The sequence below is a fragment of the Dreissena polymorpha genome, chromosome 4 (assembly GCF_020536995.1).
Source record: "Dreissena polymorpha isolate Duluth1 chromosome 4, UMN_Dpol_1.0, whole genome shotgun sequence".
In the NCBI taxonomy this organism is placed as follows: domain Eukaryota; kingdom Metazoa; phylum Mollusca; class Bivalvia; order Myida; family Dreissenidae; genus Dreissena; species Dreissena polymorpha.
The window spans coordinates 54,436,938-54,460,243 of NC_068358.1; the positions used below are offsets into that span (position 1 = coordinate 54,436,938).

A 23,306-nucleotide genomic window follows, 5' to 3' on the forward strand; every position below is an offset into this window, starting at 1 on the left:
CAAGCATTATGAAAATGTAATGAATTTGATTCCATTTTTGATCAAAACTATGCCATGTATCATTACTGAGGGCTATTTCTTTCTCAATCTGGATTTTAAATTTCAGGCTTTGTATAAAACAATTAAAATTTGGTGACTGTTTTTTTGTATTTCATGTTAAAGATAAAAAAATTCATCAAAATGATAATAAAATTCACAATATTATTACCGTCTATGGATTTTAATGAGTTATTTCAAAAACTAACTTTAAGAGGGATAGTTTAATGTTTAGTTGCTGTTGGCCAAGAAAGGATGTCAACTGATTCTAGATAGGTTGGATGTATTTGCACTCCCAAAATATATGTTCTATAGTTTCGATATTTTCACCACAGAAGTCACATAAATTAGAGTTAGATAATTTGCATTTAAAAAGACATTTATTGGTGGAGATAATTCGATGTAGGTATTTGAACTGAATGTTTCTTAGTGTGATGTCGATTGTTGTTTTGTATGACATAATAAATATTTCTTTCCAGTTTAATTCATGCTCTTGGAACAGACGTTGCCATTTTATTTGGAATTTGGGTAATTCGTTAATCTTCTTGTTTATTTGTATTCTGTATAATAGTTTGTTCGGTTTTTGTTTTGTTGTGAGTTTTTCTAGAAATTGAGTTCTAGTGTTTTGCGTGTTGTTTGGGTTTATAATAGATTTTATATGTGATGGAATACTTTTGATCAGCGTGCAATACATAAGGAAGTCTGTTCCTGGGATTTCATACAAGTAGAATTATCAAAGGAATAAAAATCGTTTATTCGGTAATCAAATAGTTGATCGACATACTTTTTGCTCTTTTCAAACCAGTTTTTATAAAAGAATGTGCTATCATTTGCGTTTATGTTTTTATTATTCTATAAAATTATTTTGCTGTTTTTTTCCTAACATATCTGTGACTTTACTCCAAGCTGATTGTATATTAGTTACAACTATATTCTTTTTTGCTATATCAAGTATTAGAGACTTACCAATGTTACATTCAAAAATTAAAGAGCCACCATATTTGGCTAGTGATTGTTGAAAAAACAACGTCCATGTACTCTTGTTTGTGGTATCTAATATACGTTTGACCCAACTGGATTTGATTTAATTTATGAACGAATAAATGTCAGTCAGTTGTAGACCTCCAAGCTCTACAGGTTGTATTAATTGTATTTGTTTTATTTTGTCGGGTTTGCCATCGAGATTTTTTTAAGTTGGGCAAAAAATAAACAGTAATGCTTTCAGCTTAAATCAAGCTGTAAGGTTGGTCATACATGAACGCTTTTGCATTTTTAAGAAATTTACTGTGGTAAGGCAAACTTATTTTATTATATTCAACAAGTTTACACAGAAATATTTATCGTCAAACAACAATTATAATTACATTTTTTGGAGTATGTTGGTGCGGTTTACAAAAACGAAGAAGGTCGTATTCAAGTGATATCCTTGTATTTATTAAAACTATTAACAAAATTTACAGATCGAAAGTGTGCAAACAGAAATGTCACACCATACAGAATAACACAAATAAATGCGCGGATAAGTGCATGAGAACATGTGTGCGTTTTTCATGTTGGAATTTTTTGGATGTACGGGGCGCAAGGAGAGAACTCGAAAGCTACGAGAAATGTTCTAAAGCTTGGAAAAAATCATAAACAAGCCCGAACGCGTGATTTGTTCGAACATGAATACGAGACAAATTTTCAAACTATCAACACAACTTGACATGTTTCGAAATATAACGGGGTTCTATGCAATTGTAAAAACGAATGTCGGGAAAATGAATGCATGTATTCAAAAATGTACAAGTTTATTTCTAAATGATAGAAATGAAATCTTCTCCCAACAATATACAACTGCAATAACTTTTTGTAAGAGAACTTAATAAAAACAAGAATTAATATTTAATTTGCCCTGCAATAGTTCAGCAGCTTCATACATATATGTCCAATGTGACGGAAGGGAAAAAGTCTGGTTGCAGTATACCACACTGTATATTGGCGTTTAAGTTAGTTCACATATTTTGCATAAATTTATTGAAACTTGAGTATTGCACACAACGTATTTTGTGAGATTATTTAACAGTTCCCGCTATCACAGCCGTGCAATAGATACAGCGCAAATTCAGATACGTCACGTGAAATGAGCACGTTGCCAGATTGTACAAATTACAACAATGTGATCACAAGCCGTTGTGGATAAAACGATATCCTGTTTAGCATTCAAGTCTATCGCGATTCTTCCGAAACTTGAAGATGTGTCTCATTCGCTGATGTAGTGTAAGACTTCTTGCGCATGGTCATGGAGTTGCTTCCGGTGCACGATGAAGTTGTTGACCGTCATAGTCTTGAATGCATTCCAGTTGGCCTGGTCTTGAAGCTTCTGTTGCAAGCTTTCTTCACTCGGTATGGGCTGGATCTGTTACAGAAGATGTTCTATATATAAGATATTTTAAAATCGCACCAGCATATCGTGTGTTGCTGACTATGAAATGCGTTGTTCTTTCTTGTACGTGTACTCATCCGATGCAAACCATGTCACAACTGGTACCCAGTAAAGCTTTTTAAAAGGCCATCGAAAGGCTTGATGTGGGCAAAATAGATCATATGGCTCTTGGACTTAACTGTTAAATCGTCCATGATACAGTCCGCAATGGGCACTAGGGCTGCGTGTGCGAAACACACATAGAAACGATTCAGCTAGTATTATCAACAGTGGTTTTAACAACACCCATGTATCGCTCACTGCACCAGGTATCTGATCATGTTCATTTATTTGTATTTTCCTTGCAATACAATACTTTGGAATAAACATAATAACTGGCAGAAGTTTCTTACCGTCCGCCTTAGGTGTTTGGCCAAAGTGTCTGAGAGATGCTTCATGAAAAACTTTTTGTTGATGAGGATGCACTCCGCGCCGTCTGATACCAGACTGCAGCTTGTCGTCTGCCCTATCAGGCCGAATACCGTCTGCTCCAAACCCTGAACGAAGATTAGTGAAGATGGTCAAATGACGTAATTGCAAAAAAGTTAATGTGTATTTAAACATGTTGTGTTTTTTCTCAACAAAAAACAGTACCGGTACATCTCTTAAAATTGTCTTGTCCCACAGAATAATAACCTTCAACAAGATTTTGTATATCTAGCAAATGAAATAGTCTAAATAGCACATTTTGAACATGAATTAAGAGATTATACATAAAAAGAATCAGCTTACCAGTTATATATCAATCTGTTTAATTTTTGTAACAATTCACGAACTCGTAATTCTGTTTATTGTTTTTTTTTCTCAGTTTTTAAAGCCACACACGAGTTTCGACAAGATAAAAGCGCATCGATATATTTTTTTAACAAACACGTGGAATAAAGCATTTTACTAAAATCATTGTTACACGCTTTATTTTATGAAATTTTTACAACGTATGTCTGAAAAGGCTTAAGATACTATTACCGTTTACTTACTATATACATATACACATGTTGTTTTCTGAAAAATCACATGCGCTTTATTTACAAATTTGATTCTGGGTCCCATATTGTAACATAAGTACAGATGTATTCCTGAGTCCTATCTATTTTACAATACGTTCAAATGAATTGTTAATACGTGAAAATGTATTTCTTAGTTCTATATTTGATAATACGCACAAAAATATCCCTTGGTCCTAGCTTCTGTATTTGCACAAACACCTTGCTAACTGACGGATGGGGCTCAACATGTGAATGACGTGTTGTTGCGGACGTGTCACTCTGAACATAAATGACATGAGTTGAAAATATACGTGTATAATTATACTGCATACAACAATTTAAGCATGGGTACAAATCATTCATCTTTAAAAGAAAAAAAAGACACGTGCTTTCATGACAGTCCAACAATGCTCTATGAAATCATTTAAGTGTTGCAATCTCAAGTATTGCAATTGTATCGGTATTGCTTCATTAAATTTTTTAATATCTATGCTTAAATCGGAATGATATAGCGGTAAAATTCATTAAATATAATTACATGTATTTATATCGGGTATGGTCGATTGAGGCATGTCGTGTATATATATTTTAGTTAAACCGCTATATACGTTATCGGGGGTCGAGAACGGTTACTGTTTGGAGGTAGGTCTACAGCGTCAAGGCAGTCTCTTTTTTAAACAATGTATGTTTGCTCAACTCTGAGGTCATCCTTTTCAGGAATAAGAGTTAAAGCAAATCAAACCGAAATTCTTATGTGGATATTGATTTATGGTGGATGCAAGGGACTGCTGGATTAAATTGGGTACACAAATTCTTCAAATTAGAACAATTAATATATATTGTCAGTTTTAATAATTGACACAATTTTGTAAATTTCAATTTTCATAGAAAATTTGAATATGGCGTCTTTTTGTTTTGTGTTTTGTTTCTTTATTCCAAATACTTTTATTAAATACATTTTATACAAAATGTGTGTTTATACTGATGCAAGCCTCGTAGAAATCAATGATTAAAATGTAGCTTACATGTCTTTGTCGTGCCAAAACCTTGTGTCTCTTCTCAAATATCTCATTGAGTTGATGTTGATGGTCTAATATCACTGAAGATACAGTGCATGCAGTTAATATAAATTGAGCAGGCATAACAATCCATCAACATGGCCTATATTAAAGATTAACTATAAATTACTTCAATTACAACAAAATTCCATATTCTAACGACAACTATGTGAATCAGATGAGTCAACCAACGAAAATATGAGAAATATGAGAAATTGTAAAAAACACCGAATATAAACGTCAATGTATGCTTCTGGTTGAACACTTCTATTTTTGGCACTCGAGTCATGATTTGCACAAAACCTGCCCAGTTATTGACAGCTTCAATTTGCCATACATTTAGTCGTTTTTAAAAGCCGTATACGGAATAAATGACTACCAATGACAAATTTGAAAAAAAAATCGTATTTAAAAAAAAAAATGCAACAACATGGTCAAAACATATTTGCCAGAATGAATTGTAAACAACATCTGTTTATGAAAAAACTCCTTTTGTATCAGCAGTATCGACAAAAGTGAATAATTTATTTGATTGTATGGAAATATATATTAATAATCCTATTACTTGAGAATTGAATAAAAAAAGTGATTATGTGAAATGTATCGTCCCTTAAACTTTTGACACAATATGTCGACCAAGTCTCTCCATCCTTACTTTCAAATGTCTCTGCGTGCACATAACATTTGATTTTCAATTTATAGCTCGAGAACTATTAATTGCAGAGCTTTCATATTTCACATATGGGCATTATATTTTTTGAAGACACTATCTCTAGTCATTATGTTTTCGGTTTGTCAAACGACAGGGCAACAGTGGTGCGTTATGTGCATTGGTGTCCGCTCTATATGCGCTGTATTTATTTTGTACATCATGGTTTATCCAATTATGTTGTATTTGGTAATGTAGGTATGAATTAAGACCCACGAAGACGGTGCGATTAGTATGTCAAATGTCAATAACACATTTGTCTTGTTGTTTAAACAAAGTGGCATGAACAAACTGTCACAACTGCATTCTACACATACTAATTAATTGATCGAATGCCTGGCTATACACTGAGTGCACACATTATTTTAGGTGATTGAATCACATGCCCGATTATTTAACAGACCGAATATCTTTTTAATCAGATTTTCAACGGACGTATTCTTGTGTAACCGTGAACAAAGCATTACTGGTATCGTTTGACTGAATGGTGTTCAGCAGACGACTACCAAGCCTCGATGGATTGTTAGTAAGCTGTGTACTGCGACGAAGTCTCTGGCTCTCGGGAATCTTGGCCTGAGGTATGGGAGGTAACTCTACAATCAAAATTTCGCCAATTATAAATACACGCAGTAAATCATAAACAAAAATAAAAATTTTAAATCTGGAAAAAAAGAAAAAATACATGAAAAATGAGCATAAATAATTAAACAATATTGTTGTCACACCATAGAACTGGTAGGTCTTGAATCGAATGCACCGATGTACAGGAAAGACGAAATTGGAGAGAGGGTGTGTTTTATCAATTCAAAAATGCACAAAGTAACAGTCAGTCTTCTTCGATGAGCAACGATGCTTTCGTTGAGAATCGGTCGGTTACACGGTGAGGTCGAGGGCGAGTTGGATGTCGTTACAGGAATTGCTTAGGGTAAGTTTTTTTTTATTAAAAAAAACATTAAGAGAAACATGTTCAACCATTACGTAGTTTAAAGTTACAATTTAGACGTAGTGAGCTAAAGGCTTGTTCTCCTATTACAGTAACTCTGTAGATGCAATGCTTAAGGAGATCAATCTGAAATTCGTCTGGAGATATTAATGACGTTTGGCATCTTCGTTCTCGTGTGAGTAAGGTTATTTAAACGTAAATGAGTGCATACTTAATACTACAGCTTACTGATATATGATTTGTTAAACGAATACGGTATTGAGTCCAGTCCTGGTATGTTAGGCTTTGTGTCCAGCAAGTCTTTAAGGACCCTACACGTGCCGCTCTTGATGACGTAGATCCACTCAGTGTCGTTGCTGTCCTTACACAACAGCACTCCGCGGCTGTGAAACGGAAACAAACAAACTATATGTATGTTACACACACCATTTCCATCATCATCATCATCATTTTCATCATCATCATCATCATCATAGCCATAATAATAATTTTCATCATCATAATCGTAATGACCATTACTGTCTCCACCAACATAATCATCACCATCACCACCATGTTCATCCTCATTGCTAACATAAACATCAGCAGCTTCATAAGCAGCATTATAATCATATACGTAATTTTGTTCAGCTTAATAATAGCCTAAGAATAGTCACCACTATCTAGGAAAGTTCATACCGAAAAAAAGTAAACAGACATATCCTCGGGTTGTCTTGAGGCAGCAGTTCAATGGGCCAGCCTCTGAGCAGATCTATGGAGCGGAGGAAGCGGATGTGCTCTGGTTCCCGGTCAGTCTCAATATGCATGAAGATGTCGATGAAGTCCTCGCGACTCACTGCCAGCAGCTCCACGTTCGTCTTACACGTCACCGTGGCGCTGCGCCGTGCTCCATGCATCAACGCCAGCTCCTTCATGAGAAAAAGAATGTGAGTGCTTGAAGCAAGTCACACTTTGAGCTAAATACAAGTGCTGTAATCGGGTTTATTTTTATGTTATTAAGAGAACACAAGGAAAGTTACCCCGAAGCTATTTCCGGTCTTCAGGATGGCGACTGTGCGCACGCACTGCTCCTCCGTGTCTCGATTAGTCTCCAGCAGGGTCACCACCGCTGAATGGTTTCAAGAATGGTGTTTAAGGGCCAATATGTATTCTATACATATTACAATTTTATGGGAAGTCCGTTCTTTTCAACGGTATATATGTTTATAACTATGTTTGTCTGTTCTTGTATCTTTAAAAAAAGACGTATGGTGTTAGAGTTATACACTTTGTTTTTATCTCCATTTGGCCGAGGTTACGTTCAAGCATGATATATGATATCTATATTAATATTTCTGGTATATGTATATGCATGTTTTAATATTTGATGTAGTGGTAATACTAGTTGTTTCATGCATAGTCGTTATGCGGTAAGAGTTAGATCTGATTTTTCTTTTGTTTTGGTTTTACAATTTACCTGTTCCAGACAGTATGAAGTAGTAGTTTTACGGTTTACCTGTTCCAGACAGTATGAAGTAGTAGTTTTACGGTTTACCTGTTCCAGACAGTATGAAGTAGTAGTTTTACGGTTTACCTGTTCCAGACAGTATGAAGTAGTAGTTTTACGGTTTACCTGTTCCAGACAGTATGAAGTAGTAGTTTTACGATTAAACTGTTCAAGACAGTATGAATTAGTAGTTTTACGATTAACCTGTTCCAGACAGTATGAAGTAGTGGTTTTACGATTAACCTGTTCCAGACAGTATGAAGTAGTAGTTTAACGATTTACCTGTTCCAGACAGTATGAAGAAGTAGTTTTACGCTTTACCTTTTCCAGACAGTATGAAGTAGTAGTTTTACGGTTTACCTGTTCCAGACAGTATGAAGCAGTAGTTTTACGCTTTACCTGTTCCAGACAGTATGAAGTAGTAGTTTTACGCTTTACCTTTTCCAGACAGTATGAAGTAGTAGTTTTACGGTTTACCTGTTCCAGACAGTATGAAGCAGTAGTTTTACGCTTTACCTGTTCCAGGCAGTATGAAGTAGTAGATTTACGCTTTACCTGTTCGAGACAATATGAAGTAGTAGTTTTACGCTTTATCTGTTCCAGACCGTATGAAGTAGTAGTTTTACCCTTTACCTGTTCCAGACAGTATGAAGTAGTAGTTTTACGCTTTACCTGTTCCAGACAGTATGAAGTAGTAGTTTTACGCTCTTCCTGTTTCAGACAGTATGAAGAAGTAGTTTTACCCTTTACCTGTTCCAGACAGTATGAAATAGTAATTTACCCTTTACCTGTTCCAGACAGTATGAAGTAGTAGTTTTACCCTTTACCTGTTCTAGACAGTATGAAGTAGTAGTTTTACTCTTTACCTGTTTCAGACAGTATGAAGTAGTAGTTTTACCCTTTGCCTGTTCCAGACAGTATGAATTAGTAGTTTTACTCTTTACCTGTTCCAGACAGTATGAAGTAGTAGTTTTACCCTTCACTTGTTCCAGACAGTATGAAGTAGTAGTTTTACCCTTTACCTGTTCCAGACGGTATGAAGTAGTAGTTTTACGATTTACCTGTTCCAGATATTATGAAGTAGTAGTTTTACGATTTACCTGTTCCAGACAGTATGAAGTAGTAGTTTTACCCTTTACCTGTTCCAGACAGTATGAAGTAGTAGTTTTACCCTTTACCTGTTCCAGACAGTATGAAGTAGTAGTTTTACGAGTTACCTGTTCCAGACAGTATGAAGTAGTAGTTTAACGATTTACCTGTTCTAAACAGTATGAAGTAGTAGTTTTACGATTTAACTGTTCCAGACAGAATGAAGTAATAGTTTTACGATTAACCTGTTCCAGGTAGTTTTACGATTTTCCTGTTCCAGACAGTATGAAGTATTAGTTTTACGCTTTACCTGTTCCAGACCGTATGTAGTAGTAGTTTTACGATTTACCTGTTCCAGACAGTATGAAGTAGTAGTTTTACGCTTTACCTGTTCCAGACAGTATGAAGTAGTAGTTTTATGATTTACCTGTTCCAGACAGTATGAAGAAGTAGTTTTACGCTTTACCTGTTCCAAACAGTATGAAGTAGTAGTTTTACGCTTTACCTGTTCCAGACAGTATGAAGAAGTAGTTTAAGTATTTACCTGTTCCAGACAGTATGAAGTAGTACGTTTTACCTGTTCCAGACAGTATGAAGTAGTAGTTTTACGATTTTCCTGTTCCAGACAGTATGAAGTAGTAGTTTACCTGTTCCAGACAGTATGAAGTAGTAGTTCACCTGTTCCAGACAGTATGAAGTAGTAGTTCACCTGTTCCAGACAGTATGAAGTAGTAGTTTACCTGTTCCAAACAGTATGAAGTAGTAGTTCACCTGTTCCAGACAGTATGAAGTAGTAGTTCACCTGTTCCAGACAGTATGAAGTAGTAGTTTACCTGTTCCAGACAGTATGAAGTAGTAGTTTACCTGTTCCAGACAGTATGAAGTAGTAGTTAACCTGTTCTAGACAGTATGAAGTAGTAGTTTACCTGTTCCAGACGGTATGAAGTAGTAGTTTTCCTGTTCCAGACAGTATGAAGTAGTAGTTTACCTGTTCCAGACGGTATGAAGTAGTAGTTGACCTGTTCCAGACAGTATGAAGTTGTAGTTTACCTGTTCCAGACAGAATGAAGTAGTAGTTTACCAGTTCCAGACAGTATGAAGTAGTAGTTTACCTGTTCCAGACAGTATGAAGTAGTAGTTTTCCGCCACGTGGCCTTGTCTGATTATTACACGTTTCGCATCAAAACTGAAATTTAAAATAGCTTTTATATTTTACTTTTTTAAATTAATTTGTATATACACTATATGTATATAGTATGTATACGGGTAACGAGAGGGTAAAGAGTGCCATAATCGCTCGCATGTGTGACGTGTCGAGAGTAAAATCAAACTTATTTGGCTTAGTAAGTCGTCACAATTTACTCCTTGGGAATGGCCAGTTTTGAAATCAGGGGCACAATTTAAATCAGGCGTAAAAAGAAAGTATACGTTACAAACTAAACAATAGTTTCACAGAAGGAAATGTTATAAAGCCCATTTGCTATAATACAACTTATACAAAAGCTTACCCCCCCCCCCTTTAACCTTTGGATGTTTGATTTTTATAGAAAAATATTTTGTTGATAAATCTTCATTTAAAATGTTACACTTAAGGCTGGCTCTGTTTTACCCAACGGAATTATTTGAACAAAGTTTTACACGTATATTTTGTTTTATATCACGCACCAAAGCTCTCAGATATTGGGTTTAATAGAAAATCGATTTCAAGTTACACATTTTAACATGATCTTGTTTCAATCTCCACGCAGATTTTTCGTTACACGGAAACACAATTGTACCACCTTGCTCACCTATCATCACGTTGTCGGCTATAAAGGCAGGGATTTGCTTGTTCCAGTCAAATCTCAGCGCGGATGTATTTTTTATGGTGACCTTTATATGCACCGGCCCTAAACGATTTTAACTTTTTCAAAAGATGGCCATACAGTTATAATTTTCTTGAAGTTTCGGCAATATCTGCCAAACAGTTAAGGTGTTTAGGTAGGTCGTTGACGAACGACGGACTAAACGCGATCCCAAAAAGTTACATTGCATTTGTAACCTATAAATAAAAAAGCCGTCAATAAACATTCACAGTTCAACTCACTTTTCGTACCAGCCAACGCTAGCTAGCGACCTCTGCAGACGAATGGGGAATTCACCGAAGGCGTCCACGGTCTGGTTTAGAGACAGGACCACCAGCTTCACCTGCTCGTCCGTCCGGTCAGACGGGTACAAGGACAGGATTGCCTTGGCCTCATTACTCAGCACCTTCTGCGGGACACATGGTAAACATACGTGGTAGACATACGTGGTAGACATACGTGGTAGACATACTTGGTAGACATACATGGTAGACATACGTGGTAAACATACATGGTAGACATACATGGTAGACATACGTGGTAGTCATACATGGCAAACATGCGTGGTAGACATACGTGGTAGACATACATGGTAGACATACATGGTAGATATACATGGTAAACATACGTGGTAGAATACGTGGTAAACATACATGGTAGACATACGTGGCAGACATACGTGGCATACATAAATTGTAAACATACTTGGTAGACATACATGGTAAACATACGCGTTAGACATATGTGTTAGACATATGTTGATAACATATGTTGCAGACATACATGGTAAACATACGTGTTAGACATACATTGTTAACATACGCGGTAATTATACTTGGTAGACGTACATGGCAGACATACATGGTAGACATACGTGGTACACATATTTTGAAGACATATTTGGTATACATGCGTGGTAGAAATACATGGACGTCAAACGTGTACTCATTCATGGAATAAATACGTGGATGACATACATGGTTGACTTACGTGTTATACAGCATGGTAGACGTGTAAAAACATGGTAGACAGAAATGGTAGACATACCCGTCAGAAAAACATGTTAACCATTCGTCATAGACATACACGGAAGACATGGTTGACAATTAAGGTAAAGGTTATTCAAGGAGCAAAGAAGCGTTAGAGAAATCGTTGTTTTTCTGTTTACGTCATTGTAAAAGGTAGATGCTCTCAACCATGGTATTTGAGGTAAATTGTCCGTTATAATCCGTTATATTGAATCGATTAATGTAAGCATGTATGTAGATTGAATACTAAGATAATTACATAATTAAACTATTTATTTGTATCAAACAAAGGATACAGTTATAGGTGTCAAAATAAAACATGCAACATTGTCGCTTGAATACAAATATTTATTTGTTCGTTCATATGACGACAAAGGATGAAGATAGTTGACATTTGTATGACCGAAATGACATTAAAATAATTATCAACTAGTTATATTTAAGATACTTGTTTTTTCCAGATTCATTATTTTAATATTAGGAAGCGCATACTGTTTTAACAAACACATTGCTAGTAATACCTACCTCCCTCTTTGCCCTAAAGACGCTGGGGTCGAAGGAGATCCCGAACAGGTCGTAAGTCCGGCGCGCGGTGCTCTGCTCGTCTGCCAGTTGGGTCCAGGACACGAGCTGCTCGTGCTGCTGGGACGCGTGTCTGAAGCGGGACAGCGGGCATATAGCGCCCATTGAAAGAGTTATAATTTATTTCCACTTACTCGAAGAGGACACATTCGGAAAAAAATATTTGTTAAAAACGACACAGCGATTCAATGCGCTCCGTGCTAGACATGAAGCGAAACGGCCACTAATATTTGTGATAACAGATTAACTACATGTATGCATGTATTGTAAGCGAATACAATTCATGCACATATAATCATTGTGGGCAAGTTCAACACGTACACATAACAGTCGAGCTCGCGTTTAGGCTTCCTTTCGACATTGGTCAAATTATGATACAATATACGTAAAATGAAATGTATCCCTCTCTATTATGCTCATTTGAAGAAGCTGGTGTTATATTTGCACCTGTCCGTCGGTCGTTCTGTCGCCCGTTCTATCGGTCCGTAGTCAAACCGTTTCCGCATGATATCGAGGGAACGCTTTGGCCTTCAACCATGCAAATGCCTTAGGAATGGCTTGTAACATTATAATTTAATACGTATACGAATTATGTATACAGCCGTAAAACCCATAACCAATACAAAACATCCATTATGATTTCCGATTTCGATTAAACACAATATTAACCTTGGACGCTTAATTTAAGAATTTTTGAAGGAATTGTTGAAATGGCAGCAGTAAAATGACGTTGGCTGAACAATTTCACAGACGCAAGGGCGGACGACTGACATCATGGTTTCCAATTGCTCATCGTCAATGTGCTCAGATGAACTAAAAGCTGTTCAAAAAGTGTGATAGCCGTATTGTTTATGGTTTCCTGATTTTTTTTACTGAATAGGACGAATTTTACAAACGCTGTTTTCTAAATGAATTTAAGTTTTTGATAATATTTCCCAGGTTTACAAACTTTGTGTAAAGGTATAATATCGATTGTTAATTGCCATTTAATGTCACTAAATGGTGCGTGTTTTAATATTAAAAACGTGTTTTTGATATGAGATGACACATATAGATGTTTACCTGCTGCTGGCAGTCGCCTTGAGTATGAGGACAACGGTTCGAGCGGCTCGACGGAACCGGATCAGTGGCTGCAAATATAAAAGTCATTTTAATGAAGTCAACTAGTAAATGTGTACGCTCGGACTGTCAAACATACACGGACCTGCACGTTCATAAATAAGCATTCGGCATAGACAGACGCAGGCGCGAAATGATGCAATAATCAATTGTGAATTCAAAAAAATACAATTAAAATTTTCACGAAATGCTAACAAAACAATACAATTTGCATTAATTAAACTATCATTCATTGAAATATTTTAGAAGCATGTCAATTAAATTATTTATTTTTTTTGTGCTTAAGGGTTTAGCTATGAACAAGAAGCTATTGCATGTGATTTTCCAAAATACCCATGGATATGCTTGTGAATTTTGAAGGATGGCAATTAACCGTTTAACCCATTTATGCCTAGCGTCCTGAAAAAAGGACATTGCAAACAGCGTAGACCCAGATGAGACGCCGCATAATGCGGTGTCTCATCTGGGTCTTCGCTGTTTGCTTAAAGGAATTTCTGTAACAAATATTCTAAATATAGAAAAAAATATACCAGACATCCCTAATTTTAGAAATAAAATGATCCAAGTTAGAAAGATGGGAGAGTCCACTAGGCATAAATGGGTTAACAATATCGCTAGCTGCATTGAGAGGGAAAAATCGTTCCAAAACCTGGGTCCGTTTAATCCTACCCTCAAGAATTGCGAGGACTATTAATATTCTTTGATAATTGTTGGATAAATGTGTACTGCTTATATACTGTTAGATTGGTTACAGTTTCAGTATCCGTTACCATCACTAGTTGTTTTTAAATGTCCGTAACCTTATACATGTCACATAGTTCTAAACAGTCATAGCGTGGAAAGACAGTTGGCAAGAAAAGGAAATAAATAAATGAAAATTCAGCTACCGGGTATATATATTGTGTTGACTCATTAAGAAAATGGTCATGGTAATCCTTTTGAAATATTGGTATAAGAATGTAATTAACGACATTTCCGACGAAGGGCCATCCTTCGTTACTAGGTCAGATTGTATAGTCGTTTGCAACCGCAAACTTTATTAACCACTTCTATTACACACTAGAAACATTATTTGTAAGTAACGAACCGTTTTTAATCATAAAAACAGCCCCTTCTTGTTGTGGTTAAGGTACTACAAAAAGTTTTTGTTTGAAATTTTTAACAATAAATAAAGAAACACAACAAAGTCCAAATATTCACCGCAAAATGACGAGATTTTAATGTTCCATAGGCTTTAGAAGGAAAACGAGGAGTTTCGATTATTCGTTTTCTGAAGGATTCAACGCTGAAAAACTTCAGTTCCGTTTGGTTGCAATCATTTAAAGCCGGAAATTGCGTCGATTGGAAAGTTTTGTACGCACGCCAACTGCTTTCTCCCGGCGTTTGAAAACCTAAAACCGCTATTCGTAATTTGTTCATACGCATGCATGAGCGTGATTGACGGTTTCGAGATATCGGCTTGGTATTCGGGTGCATTATTTTTGAAGTCATTTGTTCTAGTCTTTCCTGTGAATCTCTTAAAAACTTTACGTTGCCGTTACGTTTGAACTTTGGTCGGCTTAAAAGGACTTCGGGTCTAAAACAATGGCGTACAGATGGAGGTAGAGCGGTAGTCTCTTTGTCATGTGCGTCTGAAGCATCAGAAATTAGACGGTCCTGAATGGGAGGATATCCATCATCTTTCATTGTTTCCGTGTACTGAATTTCCTTTAAAAACTTTCCATGACCATGCGTTCCACTAGAAACATGCTTCGTGTCGCTTTCAAACCCTTCGTCAGGTTGACAATTTTCAGTCGATTTGTGGTCGAGAAGTTTCTCGTTATGTGGGGCGGCTACGACTTCTGACGATGTTAGCACATGTTGCTCGTGTTGCTGCTCTGTCGGTACATGTGAGTACGTGGTCATGCAGCCTGTCATTAAGGGCCATTTGTTCGTCGACAAGATGTCCTCCCAGTCCTCCATTCTTCTAAATTAAATCAATCGCCTTTCCGGATTTCTTCGTTTCTACTTACGCCCAAGTGATGACACGAAAAGCACATGTGCATTTACTTTGAGCCTGACGTTAAGCTAAACTAAGAGTTTTTTAATGCACTAATCTTGGTTGTTTGTCTTCTGTTGGTTAAATATACGTCACATAACTGAGAAGATTTCTTCAAAATATAATTCTTATTACTTAGAATATTCCATTTAAATGCACTTATAAAGTTTAGTAGTCAAATTGATTTGGTGTTACATGCCGATGTCTTAAAAATTGACTGCACATTTACTTACTCACTCAAATCTTATCAAATTTCGTTGTCCGACACTTTAAACAAATTTTATTAATCATTCAACGCTAAATATTTACATAAGTGCATAGTCTTTTTTTCATTTTTTAATAATCCCGTTTGTGAACACGTTCTGTTTTTTTTGCAGTTCATTTCTTATATTACATACTTTATCCGTGAAACAGCAAAGCAAGCAGCGCAAATATTGCGTTGAAACTACAATACAGCGGGCCGAATCCATTCACATCTAATACAAACACAGATCTATGGCATGCGTATTATTAAGATTTTAAGATTTGGAGCGCACTCGGTTTCAAAGGTGATATTTTTGACGGTAAAATGTTTAGACTATTCTTCAACGTAAAGAATTACTGAGTTTCTAAAATTGGGTGTTTATATATTTAAATGCAAACATTAAAAATAACAAAACCCGTCTCGAAAACAGTGGCGGGGGCGGTTTATTATTTGCGTGTGCGGATCTTATTTACACAATTAAAAGCAAGCGTATCACTATTACTATTGAACGTAGATTCATTAAACATATAGACTTTTTCTGTAAAATCATTTTCAGTTAAATCATATGCAGAGATTCGTCAATAAACTTCTAGGCGTAACTATCTGAATCTCGTGTTAATAAGGCACAGTTACTTGTCTCTTTGTCCAGAGAACAAGCATATAACATATGGACCTTGCTCTGTCAAACTGGGGGTTAAATGCATGTGCGTAAAGTGTCGTCCCAAATTAGCCTGTGCAGTTTGCTTTTATGATAATTTCCGTATATAGAAAGTTTCTTTTAAGCAAAAATCCAGTAAAATCCTGTTTAAGCAGAAAGTGCGGTCCCAAATAAGCATGTGCGATACGAAAATCTTAATAATACTGCACAGGCTAATCTGCGACGACTCTTTACGCACATGCATGTAAACCCCTTTTCACAGAGCGCGACCCATATAATGAAAAGTTTTTAGTACTAAAACAACTCAAAATACCATATGCGTAACGAATTCTTCTTGCGTTAAGTTCAAGTTAATTAGCTTGTTTAGCAAACAGCGACTAATTATTTTTTATTGTATTTATATACACATTAACGTGTTTCTATATTTATAAGTTGAATAACAAAATCAAATACAGAGTATACACAATAAATCGGCGCACTTTTATAGAATGAAAGACAATATTTTAATAGAAAATGGGACGCTGCTTCTTTTTAACGTTACAAGCATAAAACTGATATTGGTTAGCAAGTATTGCGATCCATATCATAGCCGCTCTAGCTACGCTACTGCTCTCGACTACCCTATTGTCCGAAAATGATTGAATCCTATAACTGGTTATTATCAAAAAGAGCCACACAGGTTTTCGTTTAGAACGGAAAAAGGTGCAATAATTGATTTTGAGCAATAAAATAGCTGAATTTCTTTAATTTAACGACCTAGTGCAGATCAATAAATGATCAATTTAAGAATTTTATCTCAATATAAATGGTGTTGCCTTCCTTTACAATTACTTTGATATATTGAGAAATTCGTTTTCCTTTACTTTGATCTGTTAATTACATGTTTTAATATATTTTTTTATAACCTATTCAACGATAATTTTACAATTGAAGGAAATATAATACTTTAATCAGACTTCATTGTCACAGTCATTCGTTCATCAGTATATCTCAAAAGTTAGTAAGTTTGGGTTACCATTTGACTCAAAATAATGCGACCTGCTGTTATAATTCGCAAAGACGTAAATACAGAATACTGACTGCTGTATGCTGCTTGTTACAATATTTCCTGTTTAAATAGCTGTAAAATAAAATAAAAACGTAACGGTGAAGCGAGCAAGTCAATATGCCTCGCCTGCAGCGGTTCACATGCAATCAAACACTCGGGTTGTACTTACGTCAAATCGCCGTTTCTGTCGGGTTTTTAAAGCGGTTTCAAACGTTTGTAGTACTTGGAGTTTGCGTAAACATTTACGTCTCTTCGCCGCGTTTAGTAAAGATGTCCTTGATTGACGTCTGGACGTTTCATTCAGTGAATTCGTCTTCTGAAATCTCTTTTCTAAAAAGCTACTACCGTCACCATGATTTCTACATTCTAAATTAGCTTTCTCGCGTGCTAATGTTTCTGGTGTCACCGGTCCTACGGTCCCCGACAGACTCGTGGAGCGCTGTTTTGAATCACGTGATTGGTTTGTATAAGGCTGATTGGTTAAACTAGGCGCACGAGAGTTTCGTGTACTTCCAGTCAGAAAAGCATCCCTGGATAGTTTCCGGTTTGTCGCAAACACCAAGTCTGACAAAGAGCCTTTTCGGCTGACTATATATTCGGACACTGAGTCCCGACGAAATTCCTTATTCAAATATGAATCACTTAGTAGCTTGCGTCTGACCATTTTGTAACACTATAGTTACTTATATGTTACTTATATATTCCAGTAAAGTATCTATATGCGCTTTCGATGTTTCATATGCGATCTTTGGCACGTTGCAATTTGATCTTGTGTGAATATTTCTGTAATCGTCCACGAGAAATGCGCGCACAATACAAACATTTCTTTGATTAATCACAACACAGTATTGCTTTTACTGCTTTACGCCACCATCTTGATAGCATCTGATGTCACGACCACCGTTATCGGATTTACGCTTTACCGCACCGCCAAGAAATGTGTTCGGCGTTTCTCGGTGAGTTCACACTTCATTGAGTTCATCTTCTACAAATAAAGCACCGATCTTTGACCCCAATTTTGAGGACCACTTGCGACCTTTAGCACATTCCATGATTTATACACTTTCTCTAATAAGACAAGTACGGACTATTTAAGCCTCGTCTCCCAGCGCGAGATAAGGGCATTCCCTGGTACGCGAACTTAAAGACAATAAGGGAGGACCCACACCTGCTAGTTTACTTAGTAAACCTTGCTAAACCGCGCACTGATAGCCAGCCTGTGCAGATCCCGAAAACACGAATTTTATTGAAGAGTCATATTGACATCAAAGAATCATTATTGAGCCTGTTTAAGATTAAAACAAACAAGCACTTATCTTGTCAATTCACTCAGTGCGACATAGGTTAGCATTCTTCATTGTAATAAAGATCAGCTGGTTTATGTTTTATCGAAAAGAAACTTTCGTTAAATGAAACTTCATTTGAACACATCTGAAGCTGATGTATACCTATAAAACTAGATCTCGTACACAGCAGTGCACAGTGTTTCACACCCTAAATCATGGCTGTAACCTGTACCCGTCATTTCCATCCATATATTTTATATGTATGACAATCTTAAAATGGTCACATGCAAAAAAACTTGTATTTAATACCGACAAGAAGTTGTGCAAACAATAACGAACATAAATAGGCACCTACTTCAGCTTTAACTACGCATTTTAAATGACAAGAAATGTACACAGTAAATGCCATACACTTAACAAAGTTTTTACTCGGTCATTTAAAATTTCTGTATTTTCTTATAACTAAATAGACAAAATTAAATTAAATTTTTGACAAATATATAAGTCGCATCTTTCTATCGGTTTATGTAAATGTTTCTATCTATGACAGATGGGTCCTTTTCGCATTTCCGGTTCGACATTGTGCGCACATTATAAACAACTCAAATTTTGCATTTTGAACGTAAGTTAGTTTTTGAAAAATCTTTCAAATAGGAAGTATCTTGATTGCGATTGCAGCTAATGAATTTCTCATTCAGATTTGTGAATTATAATTTTGTGTATTATGTGACTTGTTTATTCACGATTAGTCAAAATACAACTATTGAGCTCGCTAGACGAATCCTTTTTCTACAAAAAATAACCAAAACCATTACTAATGAATTTTGATATGAGTGATATGTTTTCATTAATGCTTTGTTTTTGCTTTTATGCATTTTATATTTCACTTTATCTAGTGACTAGTAAGTAAAGATAAAAATAATTTGAAAAGCAAGCTCAAATATCAAAATATATTTATTGTATATTATGGCGCACAAGTAAAAACCACGGTATACAGTTTAAGTATATATAAAAGAAGCATAACGTATACATTAAACATTTGCAGAATATGTATTCACGCACACATGCGGGTCGAAAAGACTTAGTGAGAAAAGGTTGTATATATCACCATAAAATGCGGGATACGATCATGATCTGCAAACACAGTTAAGGGGTGAATTATGGGCCTTGTCAGAAGAGCTTGCAAACAAAGTTAAGGGGTGAATTATGGGCCTTGTCAGAAGAGCTATCAGTGATGTGCGCAACCGAGTGCACAGTTATGTATATATGGCGCACTTGAGACCATTGAAAGCTCTTGTCGAAACCAGGTTCGTTGTATTATTGCGTTGAAATCCGTTTGACGGCTGTCGATTTGGAGACATTTTACAGCTGTATTTCGCAATGAAAATGCACATTAAAGAATCTGAATGACTGCAATAAAGAGGAACTGGATTAAAAAGACCAAGAGGAAAGTCGTTTGTTCCCCAATAAAATCCACCACTTCCAAAACAGGGTGGGAAGGTTTGATAAAAAAATTTAAGAACACGTTTTAACAATTCTCAATTTATTAAGAAAATGCATTAAAAATCCAGATCTCTTTTTTACATTCTTTCTTTAGTTCATTTTAGATCGTTTCGAATGTTGCAAAAATGTTCGTAGGCATAATAGTAATTTAAGTGAAGTTAGCAAACATGTGTGTGTACATCAATAGCTTCTCTCACATCTCATGATTATATGAAATAAAACTAAAGCAGGACATAATTCGCAAAAAGACAATTCATAACAGCTTCGATGTATTTTATTGTAGAATATGGCGTAAATGTTTTGTTATTTGATTCTATTTAATTCAAAGCTCATTTATTTAATGATTATTTGAGATTTAAACGTTCAATAATGAGTGAATACGAGAACAATTTATGCAAAGCAGTCTAAACTAGAATGTGCTTGGTACAGTTTATGTATGTTGAAGTATTCACTACATACACGAAATACAAAAAAAAACGTGAATGTAACAGATCGAATATGTAACCTATGTGGAAAAGTCTGCCGAATATGTCAATCGTGTGATGTTCTAGGTGGAAAAGACCCGCGCGTTTAAACGAAAATGGCACGTAGAAGGCCTGCACATCCAACTATGGTATATAGCATGTGATGTTTTCATGTGGCGTAAGATTGTTAATTCTGTGCACACAAAAAGACAAATACTACCATGCTACGCCCACACCAATCGCACAAAAACGAAAGTGACAACAAATTTATCTTTTTTAGTTTTTAAATTTGTATTAAGATTGTTTGCAACACTCACATTTTATTGAAATCTTACTTATATCGTCTTCTGCTGCTGCTGCCGCCGCTGATGATGATGAGAATCATCATTAAAATCTTCATTATTATCAACATCAACAAATGAATTTCAATATCATTAAATGGTACGAAATCGACCAATGAATAAAGTCACATACAACTTTACAAATGAAGTCAAAATAATTACATGTATGAATACTTATTACAAAAAGATTACCTCCATGAATATCGTTTAAATATTGGAAATCACTTTTACGATTTATAGATGTCTGTTTCTTGTTTATTTGCATACGAGAGCCATTTACTGGTGTTTTATCGGCATCGCATATTTACGGCAGCGATATTTATACTACATATCAAAGTTTCACATGCAACTATACATGTATGCTTCCAATAGTCACATATATGACAACGCTATTATACATTTACACGTTTTTGTATAACTATGCTGCCTAATTCGTCGAACTAACATGTCAGAGTTGTATATGTATCTTGATTATTACGGTTATTTAACATTTGTTCTCATTTCCAAATGACAGAAAGTCACTGTCATTCATGCAAAACATCAAGAACGCTAACTAAAATGATAATGAATTGATTATAGCGATGATGTCGTTGTTAATGATGATTATGATTATAATTGTGTATGTTATTGATTATAATTGTGTATGCTATACACAGAGTATTCAAATGATGCATGTGTATTGGTATCATATGATAAAGGTATGATGTAAAACACTAGTATATGAGACGCGTTCTGAGAAAACTGGACAATGCATGTGCGTAAAGTGTCGTCCCAGATTAGCAATCAGGGACGACACTTTCCGCCTTTTTGGTATTTTTAGTTTCAAGGAAGTCCCTCCTTACCGAAAATCAAGTTAAAGCGGAAAGTGTCATCCCTGATAAGCCTGTGCGGACTGCACAGGCTAATCTGGGATGACACTTTACGCACATGCATCAAGCCCCATTTTCTCAGAACGCGACTCAAATTATCAATCGAAGATACGCCTAACAATGAGATTACGTTGTATCTACAGGCTGAAGACAAAGTATGAAGGTGATGTTCGTGCCAAGAAATGCCTTTCTATTCCTTATCACAGTACATGGCCCTTTATTCGGGACTCTGTTTTCTGGGTTTGCTACTTGTTCATTTAGTGGATACCTTTATCTATCGGAATAAATCATCACACTAACTTTGGACAGTCAATCATTCAATCGTTCTTTTCTATTGTGCTCGTTCGATAAATATCCATTTCTTAAGGTGAATAAATAAATAACCAAAAAGTAAACAATCACTCTGTCAGTCGGTCTCTAATTTCTTCATTTTTTATTTTTAAAGAATTTCAATGGGAACAATATAACGACACTGTAAAAATTAAAAGAGTAAGAAATAAGAAAGAAATAATGTCATACCTTCTGATATAAGTTATATCTTGTTGTTGACACGTATATGGGACGAATTACTTCCATAGTGTTACAGGCACCAAACAATAAATTTCAGCTCCGTTGAGACATTGTGATGATAAAAACAGTAGCGACCATTTCGATTACTTAGTTTATTGATGCGATTTTTTTAAAACTGTTACTGCGTAGATTCTTTTTATTCGAACAATCGGTATAAAATTAATCCGGTGAAAATAAGGACAGTTGTTAATAAACGATGGAATACTCAGGAAAAAAAGGCAAGATTTAGTAGATTTTTGCCTCTAGAAGATATACTGCACTGCATGTCGTTACATCGTTTACGTTACGTTATAAATACATCAAGCTAAAAGCAAAATAAATATTAATCGGAGCAGCTGACACCAAGTATGTTTGTATTTCCAGTTTTTTTTGCACGCTCCACACTCAAAATTATATAATCCAAAGTTTTAAATAAAACTATGAACGGCTTAAAAATTATATACTCCAAAGTTTAAACCCAAACTATAAACGGCTGTAACAATTCGTTTAAGGACGATATTTTTCGCATAATCTTTTATTACTGAACAGCAAATATATCCACTTTTTGATAACAGAGGCAGAATATAACTTCGAAATGCGATTGTTATCGTCGTTAGGGAGTTGAGTACCACACAATTGATGATAACATTTGTGGTATTGAAATGAGGACTCATCGAGCAGCCAAAATGAAAAATGGAAAGATATAAACGTTTTGATCAAAGTAAATATCCATAATCTATGGCCTAAACGTCTCTATTGTGTATAGATAAATGCCAGTGTAACATTTATTAAATAAATCTGTCGCACCTTTGGTATTTAAAGCTGTGTGAGTACGATGACAATCTTAAACCCATTTCCGATGATATTCGTCTTCTTCCTTTGTGTTCCTTTACTCCTTCATATTTTTTAGTCCGTCTTTATTTTCTTCTTTTCTTCTTATTCCCATTCTTCGTCGCTTCTTA

The 23,306-nt window shown here is 35.6% G+C and overlaps 1 protein-coding gene across 3 annotated transcripts; it reads right to left on the reverse strand.

Annotated features, from left to right (window-relative positions):
* Nucleotides 1-1,448: 1,448 nt before the first annotated feature.
* Nucleotides 1,449-22,909, reverse strand: LOC127877735 (cyclic nucleotide-binding domain-containing protein 2-like). 3 transcript variants are annotated; one of them, XM_052423918.1, is made up of 13 exons: nucleotides 22,315-22,909; nucleotides 13,288-13,355; nucleotides 12,169-12,298; nucleotides 10,858-11,024; nucleotides 9,884-9,957; nucleotides 7,216-7,304; nucleotides 6,875-7,104; nucleotides 6,425-6,579; nucleotides 5,721-5,846; nucleotides 4,512-4,585; nucleotides 3,664-3,765; nucleotides 2,854-2,997; nucleotides 1,449-2,434 (listed from the first exon to the last, which is right to left on the reverse strand). In XM_052423918.1, exons 1-13 carry the CDS (start codon nucleotides 22,369-22,371, stop codon nucleotides 2,279-2,281), a joined length of 1,572 nt encoding a protein of 523 aa, XP_052279878.1. In that variant the 5' UTR covers nucleotides 22,372-22,909; the 3' UTR covers nucleotides 1,449-2,278. The 3 variants fall into 3 exon arrangements, with proteins under 3 accessions (XP_052279878.1, XP_052279877.1, XP_052279876.1); XM_052423917.1 differs by lacking the exon at nucleotides 22,315-22,909 and adding an exon at nucleotides 17,502-18,440; XM_052423916.1 differs by lacking the exon at nucleotides 22,315-22,909 and adding an exon at nucleotides 14,545-15,321.
* Nucleotides 22,910-23,306: the final 397 nt, after the last annotated feature.

Excerpts from the sequence above, each read along its gene's own strand:
- LOC127877735 (XM_052423916.1), bottom strand. The coding sequence starts at position 15,306 with ATGGAGGACTGGGAGGACATCTTGTCGACGAACAAATGGCCCTTAATG. Across the intron at positions 11,025-12,168 it reads TCTTTAGGGCAAAGAGGGAG|AAGGTGCTGAGTAATGAGGC; the intron begins GTAGGTATTACT and ends TGTGTCCCGCAG. Across the intron at positions 7,305-9,883 it reads CTTCATACTGTCTGGAACAG|CGGTGGTGACCCTGCTGGAG; the intron begins GTAAACTACTAC and ends GAAACCATTCAG.